The sequence below is a fragment of the Gymnodraco acuticeps genome, unplaced genomic scaffold (assembly GCF_902827175.1).
Source record: "Gymnodraco acuticeps unplaced genomic scaffold, fGymAcu1.1, whole genome shotgun sequence".
Taxonomy (NCBI): Eukaryota; Metazoa; Chordata; class Actinopteri; order Perciformes; family Bathydraconidae; genus Gymnodraco; species Gymnodraco acuticeps.
In genome coordinates this window covers 39,374-48,845 of record NW_022991354.1, presented here as the reverse complement: position 1 = coordinate 48,845, position 9,472 = coordinate 39,374, and the positions used below count along the sequence as shown (strand labels likewise).

The following is a 9,472-nucleotide window of genomic DNA, read 5'->3' as shown; positions in this document are numbered from 1 at the left end:
ATGTAAAAACAACAGCAACCACAACATCTGTAAACCTGGTGGTGGACAGTTTGTCATGGTGGGTGAATGTACAGAACCACAGTAGTTTGCCCATTGAGACACATGCATAACCAAGCACAGTTACACACTTCGACGCCCACTGTTAAAAGTTTCTGAAAGTGGAAAAGAGCTAAAACATTTTTATTTTCATCAAAATTATACATTTTAATTTACAGGCCCTTCCAACATTAACTTAAAAAAATGAAATCCCTGCAACAAGAGACGAGTCCTGCTGATGAGAAGGATATTCTGAACTGAACAAACTGACTGTTTTTGGCAAGGTTTGGTCTGAAATCATAGTATGATGGAGGAGCTGGTCCCATGCTGTTGAAGGGGGGAGGGGGGGAGGGGGAGGGGGGAGGGGGAGGGGGGGGGGGGGGGGAATAATGCTGCGAAACAAAAACAGGTTTAAAAAAATGGTTCTGAATATGTGGCCATATACTCAGTAAAAGCGACTAAAAAGAAACGTCTGAGCCAGTGAAGGATCCAATGTCACTGTGAGTCCGTGTCCATTTTACAGTCACTCGGGAGGAAAATGTAAAGAAATATGTTTAGTCTCGTTCAGGGATCACGTGTTGAGGGAGATCAGGGGGGAATCTGCTGGTTGGGTTTTTAAAACAAGTGCGTGTTCCACTTGAAGGTCAGTCAGTGCTTGTTGTTGGTCTCCTCCTGACCCGAGCCGGAGATGCCGTTCTGTGGCTGGGTGGAGCCCGAGCCCAGGCCGTATAATCTCCCACAATACTTTGCATCATCGATATTGTCCTCAAAGAAAAGCTGAGACAGAAAAAACAGATTTCCATTACATTCTGCAGTAGATATGAAAGCCCATCTTCCACTCTAACATGCTGTATTCGGGTATGCAAACTTATCAGGGTGAAAAAGTATTTCCTTGGTATACTGCATTTCCTTTTAAAACAGGAAGTTACATTGGGAAGTATAACAGTAGGTGAGTGAAGCTCTAGCAAGGCATGGTAACCTTAAGCCTAGGGCCATAAAAGCCGATTTTAGGTCTTAGAATAAAGTCAGGTTTTTCACGTGATGATCCCAATCGTGTTTCGGACAAAAAATAAATAAGAATCAGAGTGCATCCTTCTGCACAGTTTACAGTAAACGAATTCTAGAAATATTGTAATTTATCAGGGATAAGACATTTGAAGGCGGCTTAAACTGCAGCTCAGCTAGACTAAAGCATTTTAACCGTACCTCTTTCATCCTGAAGAAAGCCATGCCGGTGAGAAGCGAGTCGGACCCGGCCTGATGCTGCCGCCCGATCCTCTTTAGCTCCAGTTGCTCCGCTACTTCCTGCAGCCCTCCCTGCAATAACACATGTCAGATAGCTCAAGACTTGTTTTGACATCATTTGATTTCTTATATTGTAAGAAGGATCATTTGCCCAATCAACTAAAGTTGATTGAAATCAACTAAAGTTGATTGAAATCAACACCTCTGATGAGGTTTGGACAAAATGACTGTCTTATACAGTGGGGCAAAAAAGTATTTAGTCAGCCACCAATTGTGCAAGTTCTCCCACTTAAAAAGATGAGAGGCCTGTAATTTTCATCCTAGGTATATCTCAACTATGAGAGACAGAATAAGAAAAAAAAAAAATACAGAAAATCACATTGTCTGATTTGTGAAGAATTTATTTGCAAATTATGGTGGAAAATAAGTATTTGGTCAATAACAAAAGTTCATCTCAATACTTTGTTATATACCCTTTGTTGGCAATGACAGAGGTCAAACGTTTTCTGTAAGTCTTCACAAGGTTTTCACACACTGTTGCTGGTATTTTGGCCCATTCCTCCATGCAGATCTCCTCTAGAGCAGTGATGTTTTGGGGCTGTCGCTGGGCAACACGGACTTTCAACTCCCTTCAAAGATTTTCTATGGGGTTGAGATCTGGAGACTGGCTAGGCCACTCCAGGACCTTGAAATGCTTCTTACGAAGCCACTCCTTCGTTGCCCGGGCGGTGTCTTTGGGATCATTGTCATGCTGATAGACCCAGCCACGTTTCATCTTCAATGCCCTTGCTGATGGAAGGAGGTTGTCACTCAAAATCTCACGATACATGGCCCCATTCATTCTTTCCTTTACACGGATCAGTCGTCCCTTTGCAGAAAAACAGCCCCCAAGCATGATGTTTCCACCCCCATGTTTCACAGTAGGTGTTCTTTGGATGCAACTCAGCATTCTTTCTCCTCCAAACACGTCTAGTTGAGTTTTTACCAAAAAGTTCTATTTTGGTTTCATCTGACCATATGACATTCTCCCAATCCTCTTCTGGATCATCTAAATGCTCTCTAGCAAACTTCAGACAGGCCTGGACATGTACTGGCTTAAGCAGGGGGACACGTCTGGCACTGCAGGATTTGAGTCCCTGGTGGCGTAGTGTGTTACTGATGGTAGCCTTTGTTACTTTGGTCCCAGCTCTCTGCAGGTCATTGACTAGGTCCCCCCGTGTGGTTCTGGGATTTTTGCTCACCGTTCTTGTGATCATTTTGACCCCACGGGGTGACATCTTGCGTGGAGCCCCAGATCGAGGGAGATTATCAGTGGTCTTGTATGTCTTCCATTTTCTAATAATTGCTCCCACAGTTGATTTCTTCACACCAAGCTGCTTACCTATTGCAGATTCAGTCTTCCCAGCCTGGTGCAGGTCTACAATTTTGTTTCTGGTGTCCTTTGACAGCTCTTTGGTCTTGGCCATAGTGGAGTTTGGAGTGTGACTGTTTGAGGTTGTGGACAGGTGTCTTTTATACTGAACAAGTTCAAACAGGTGCCATTAATACAGTTAACGAGTGGAGGACAGAGGAGGCTCTTAAAGAAGAAGTTACAGGTCTGTGAGAGCCAGAAATCTTGTTTGTTTGTAGGTGACCAAATACTTATTTTACGGAGGAATTCATAAAAAAAAAATCCTACCATGTGATTTCCTGGATTCTTTCCCCCCATTCTGTCTCTCATAGTTGAAGTGTACCTAGGATGAAAATTACAGGCCTCTCTCATATTTTTAAGTGGGAGAACTTGCACAATTGGTGGCTGACTAAATACTTTTTTGCCCCACTGTATATCTGTGGATATTTTTTATTAAATAGTGGCGCTCCAGTCTCATTTCATTGTGTTTCAATTGCCATCTTCGCTACAATGTTCATAAGCCCTCTATTGTTCTTAAGTGGAGTTAGGACTCCACAATAAAGGACTCTTGAATACCTTCAAGTTCTTGCAGCTCTTCATCAAGTACTTGACGTCGTAGATGGCGGGGAAGAACAGGTTGAGGATCTGGAAGAAGTCGTGTTCTTCCTCAGGGAGCCGTGCGTCTGTTAGGAGCTTCACCAGGTAGCCGAAGTCGTAGCCGCTAAGAGAAACAGAACAGAGGTTGGGTTTAGGATGGACTCCAGAATACTGTATCAAACAGAAAGCTGTAAAAAACACCAATTATGGGTGCAGTTACAAGTAGGAAACTAATCAATGCTTCTCTAGAGAATTGGGTTGGGTTCTAAACTTTTCAGGATAAATTCAACTGCTGTTATTTTATTTTTCTATTTTCCCAAAATAACATTGGAGATAGAAAGCAGGCTATGTCCGGGGGCATTTCTGCCTTGATCGAAAGGTGTGCAAGATCCACTGTCCCCACTAGGGGTGCACCGAATGGGAAATTCTTGGCCGAAACCGATACCGAAAATAGGAAACAGTTGGCCCGAAAACCGAATGCCGAAAGGCCGAAAATGATTAATAGAAATATATATATATAATGTATACATTTTTTACCAATGTTGTTCAGCTACCTGATTATGGAAATAGACATGATTATGGCAACTTATGGCATAACTTAAATAATAATCACTATTATGGGTCCATAAAACATTTATTCAGCACTTTTGAACATTTGTACATTTATTTTCTCTGTAGGATAATAACTACAACAAAGTGCATTCAGAACAAAGCCAAGGGGCTTTAAAACAGCATAAACATCTAGGCCAGTAGGCCTACAACAAAATAGTGTCAACAACAACAACAACAACAACAACAAATGCACCTATAAGTGCATGCATACAAATGTGCAAACTGGATAAATCCACATGAATGTAACTATAGTATTTACAAATGAAAGCCTATGATAAGCCTATGATAAGCCAGCCTTGTGTACTTATTAAGGAAACGTGGGAGGTTCTTTTTAATGAACAGTAGCTTCTCTGCTTTATCAGCCATGAGTCTGTTCCTCTTCTCATCAAGCACATGAGAGGCAGCGCTGAACAGTCTCTCGCTGTCAGTGCTTGTGCATGGAGCACTCAAATACTTGCGTGCCACCTTGGCCAGGTCAGGAAAGCGGTCTTGTTTGTTTCTCCAGTATCCAAGAGGGTTCTCGCTTCTGGGGATGGGTACTTCTGAGAGATAATCATCTAACTGTTGAGCGGTTGAGCTTGTCACCAGCCTGGCATTTGAGAGGTTTGAGAGAATAAGATTGTATTTAAAATAGGGACAGTGCATAATGAACATTTAGTCAAATGTATATTTACGCATGCCAGATCACTTGGCAGACAAATAAAATCATCTGACATGTCAAAAGAAATTACAACATTAAGAGCATATTACATGGCAGCACATACAGTACTAATAAATATCACATTCAGTAGCACATAGTACAGTAAGTAACCAAGTCAGAACAGAGTAGCCTACCTATTTGGGGTAGTATTCTCTTCCATGATCTCGTTGAACATATCAGACAACGAGGGTGGTTGCCCCCTCTCCTCCTCTGCTGTAGACAGACGAGCCCTTTTTTCTGTGGTCTGCGTCACGTCTCCTGTGCTGTGCGCAGCAGCCTCCTCTCGTGGGTTCTCCTTATCCAACACAGCCTGGATCATGTCTCGTGCGCTTTGCTTTTTCCCCGCATCAAAATAATTGTCTTTATATCGCGGGTCAAGTACAGTCGCGATACAGTACAGGGGATCAGAGTAGATATCAGCAAAACGTGTGTTGACAGACTCCAAGAGTGTACTTTTCATAGTTTTTACTCCACGGTCCGTTTCAACCTCTTTCCTTAGAAGACGCTTTAGAGCCGCATTTAAAGGGATGACGTCTGCCACCGATGCGTCAGATGAGCTAATCTCTCTAGTTAGCTGTTCGAATGGGGCAAGAATGGAGAGAATGTTCTCCATTAAGATCCACTGGTTTGGAGTGAATGATGCGGGGAGATCATGATCTGCGCTGTATGTAGCCAAGGTTCGCTTTTGAGCAAAGAGGCTTTCCAGCATATAATAAGTACTGTTCCACCGTGTACTCACATCTTGTTGGAACCGTTTCGTTGTTACTCCAAGCTCATCTTGTATTGGCTCAATGCGAGAATAGGCCAGTTGAGAATGTTTGAAGTGACCAACAATCTTTCTGCTTATGGCCAACAGATCTTTTACGCTGCGTTGAGCCAACACTCCCTCGTTCACAGCTAATTGCAGAGTGTGGGCCATGCAGCGTATTCCACTCAGATTGCATTCTTCTATAGCTTTAGTCATATTTCTTGCGTTATCACTGACTATTGCGTGCACTTTAGGTCGGTCGATATGCCATGTGTCGAACATATTGGCGAATGTCAAGGAGATGGATTGTGCTGTATGAGACCCCCTAAACTCTTGCGAATGCAGCAGAATCTTTTGCAGTTTAAAATCCTTGTCGATCCATTGTGCAGTTAGACTGAGCATACTGGTGATGCTTACGTCTGAGCTCCATATGTCTGTCGTGAAGCTGATGGCTGTAATATCTGTAGCCAAGAGCTCATGGATGTGATTAGCAACGACATTGTACAGTTCAGGTAAGCACACGTCTGCTAAGTGTTGTCTGCTAGGCAAGGAATAACGTGGCTCAATATGCTCAATAAGCCTACGAAATCCAACGTCCTGTACGACAGAAAACGGTTGATCGTCCATGGCGATGCATTCCATTAACTTCCGAGTAATGCCCTTTGCCTTAGGACCATCACTGGGAAACTTTTTAATCTTTTCAAAAAGGTCCGCCACAGAAGGAGTCGGGGTGCTGGGAAGGACTTTTTTTTCTCTGTGCGCTGGTGATTTCATCATACTCCGTATATTGGTCCGGGTGTTTAGATTTCAAGTGATGGAGTAATCCCGAAGTGCTGAAAGTCTTTGAAGTTACACCCCCTCGAGAAATGTCAGCTGAACACGTTTTGCAAATCGCAATCCGCGCCTCTTTATCTGATATTGTGAAGTATCTCCAAGCGGCAGATATGTTGGCTGTGAGCCAGCCGTGAGCATGGTCCCTGCCTCGCCGCGTCGCCGCGTCTTTATTACGTCATCACAACAACACGTTAGGTTGCCTGTTCTGACATTCGGTGATATTTTTTCGGTGCTAAAACCCTTTCGGCCGAAAGCCGAAAAGGGCCTTTTTAACCATTTTCGGCCGATAATTTTCGGTGGCCGAATTTTCGGTGCATCCCTAGTCCCCACCAATTAATTCTAATATATTGTATAGTCTTTAAGGCTCTAGTAACATTTAGAGATGTAACCAAAATGATATGAAGTGATTTTTTATGAATTATTTAAAATAAATAATATAACATTCAAGAAACTGTAAGAGCTGAATCAGAACAGACGGCTGACCTGTGGAAGGAGAGCCACTTTGTGTTTTCACACAGCACCAGGCCGGATGTCATGAGGAGCTCAGCAAAGTAGAGTGTGTCGATTCCCTCTTCTTCATGCTTTTTAAACTGGAGGCCGGAGTTCTGGAGTAGGTCTATGGAGTCCTGCGAGTACATGTCTTCTCTGTGATGAGCAAAAAAAAAGCAAAAACATAGTGACATTAAAGGAATGCTAATAATTAATAATTAATAATACCTTACATTTATTATAGCGCTTTATCAATGACTCAAAGCGCTTTACATATACACACATTACACATATATGATACATGCAATGGTCAGATACTGTGGACAATACCCACAGGAGCAAGTTCAGGTGAAGTGTCTTGCCCAAGGACACACCGGCTTTACAGACGCAGCAGCGGCGGGTTTCACCCCTTGATCTGATGATCATTGCACAGCGCACTGCGCCACACCGTCCATCTTCACGCCTCGAAGAAATCGAGGCGCTTTTACAGGTACACATTGGTATTATACATGTACTGTGGACAATACCCACAGGAGCAAATCCGGGTGAAGTGTCTTGCCCAAGGACACAACGGCTTGACACAGTGGCGGCAGGAGCGGGTTTCGAACCGGAGTTCCCCAGCACTCCCCCTTGATCTGATGATCGGATGCACAGACCACTGCGCCACCCGTCCCGCAATGCTACCATCACGTTCAACCATCAGCCGATACGTCTTTTAGGTCAGGATGGATTTGATTAGACGGTGCGAAAGGACGGTCCACTTACGTGAGGTTGAATTTGAAGTTGAACTGCCACGTCGACGTGCCAGGAGGATATTTTCCCGCCTCGTTCATGAAACTGAGGCCGAGCTGGATGATCTTCAGCAGGTCGACATTACACCGGAGCAGCTGGTACTGGTAGTCTACTGTGCTTCGAAATTCACCGATTGGCCGGACAACCACTCCAGGGAATTCTGTGTCCTGATGAAACATAAAGACAGCGATGAAAACTCCACCTTTAATTATTATTCCTGCACTGTTAATGCTCAACGTAACGTGATGGCAAATCGTCACTCAATCACTGCAGTTGTTTAATGTAATGTTTTTGTCTCCAATGCATTATTTAAGAAAACAACATACAATGTAAAGCTTTACTTAGAAATAAAGCAATCATTTACAGCAACGTAATCTCTTACCATGGCAATGAAACTGTAGCTTTGAATAACTTGCCGGATCTTCCTCATTTCGTCCTCCACATTACTCGCCCAGACTTCACAGATCATCTGACTGGCATCAGTTATTGCGGCTGGCATGTTGGCAGGTTTGGACGAGAGCTAAAAGCCCAACAATCCTGCAGCACGTGTGAAGGGGAGGCGGTGAGATGAAAAGGGACGACTCTGGGAGAGGATACAACAAACATGAGTTGGTGAATAAGTATAAATCTAACTGCAACACTGGAGTTAAGACAGCATTATTTAAGCAAGGATGAGGATAGAACGACTGCTGTTTCAATAAGGAAAATGCACACACTAATGTTTAAAGCACATCACACACACACACACACACACACACACACACACACACACACACACACACACACACACACACACACACACACACACACACACACACACACACACACACACACACACACACACTAAGTATTCTAAAAGATAATAAACTGAAAAAGCAATCTTTATTATAGTTTGAAATATCTATATATAAATTAGTGAATTAGTCATCAATCCAAAGTGTGAAATGTTGCAACACATGTGCAATACAACCATTAATATCCCAAGTGATGACTGTTTGCTGTTTATAGTTTTTATTTTATTATGTTTATACTTTATTCAACCTTTTAAATATTGTAATGCCTTAACACACTGATGCTGTATTAAAATAACTTCCAAACGTGGGATCAATAAAGTATCTATCTATGCGTTACCATGACAAGAAGATGAATTAGCCTCATACAAGTTAGCTAGCAGTTGTTTATAACATCGAGCTAACACATCATATATACCTAACAAAAAGAACCACAAACGTTCCTCTAACCTGGAAGTATTTGGAAAGGGTTAAGGGTGTTTAGTCATCATTTAAAAATAACATTCATACGAACTAACGATGTTGCGGCGCTAGCATGAGTGGCTAATGTTCACAAGCTAATCCTCGCGTTATTAGGAAACACCGGAAGAAAACATAAATAAAACGGCTCTGCTTGTCCACTTTTTGCAATGTCACACAGCTATGAACACTTGAGACATGCAAATGTATTGTTGTTGAAAGTATATACATATAAAAAATAGGTTTACCTCAGAATTTCCTCGACGTTACCCGCCAAGCTAGCTAAAAGCGCCTGTTGTTCTTCTTCTTCGTTTTCTCCGTCCCCTACGTCTTCTTCTTTGTGTATGTTGGCGGGTGGCAATTAGAGGGTAAATGTGCATACCGCCACCTACTGCACTGTCATGTAATGATGTGATTTGAGATCTCTACAGGCTAAACGGGTAAATAACACATTTTTTCCACATTTTGAATCCTGCTTCCAATCAAAAAGTTGAGGAAAGATGGATTTGTAAGCTCTACAATACTCTAAAACGTACTGAATTGCTTATTGCTACTGTAGTTGAAGAGTACTTTCTTGTTATACTAGTAATTACCTCTACCTTACTTCATTTTAAAGGCAACAATTGAACTTTTGTTTTCACTACATTTACCTATTTTACATAATTTTACTTTTAAAATTAACATCCAGCATACAAAACATATGAGTAGGCTACATGATGCATTGTTATCATTTCAAGGGTTGTTTTCATTACATTAAAGACTTTAACTTGAAACACTTT

General features: G+C 42.3%; 2 protein-coding genes across 2 annotated transcripts; both read right to left on the bottom strand.

The window, feature by feature from the left end:
- Positions 1-414: 414 nt before the first annotated feature.
- cnot8 (CCR4-NOT transcription complex, subunit 8) lies at positions 415-9,071 on the bottom strand. Its single transcript, XM_034240651.1, has 7 exons — positions 8,942-9,071; positions 7,826-8,026; positions 7,417-7,610; positions 6,646-6,807; positions 3,248-3,392; positions 1,243-1,353; positions 415-813 (listed from the first exon to the last, which is right to left on the bottom strand). The coding sequence occupies exons 2-7, from the start codon at positions 7,940-7,942 to the stop codon at positions 685-687; spliced, it is 858 nt and encodes a 285-aa protein (XP_034096542.1). The 5' UTR covers positions 7,943-8,026; positions 8,942-9,071; the 3' UTR covers positions 415-684.
- Positions 3,402-6,615, bottom strand: LOC117562771 (zinc finger BED domain-containing protein 4-like). The gene is made up of 2 exons (XM_034240650.1): positions 4,715-6,615; positions 3,402-4,469 (listed from the first exon to the last, which is right to left on the bottom strand). Exons 1-2 carry the CDS (start codon positions 6,103-6,105, stop codon positions 4,136-4,138), a joined length of 1,725 nt encoding a protein of 574 aa, XP_034096541.1. The 5' UTR covers positions 6,106-6,615; the 3' UTR covers positions 3,402-4,135.
- Positions 9,072-9,472: the final 401 nt, after the last annotated feature.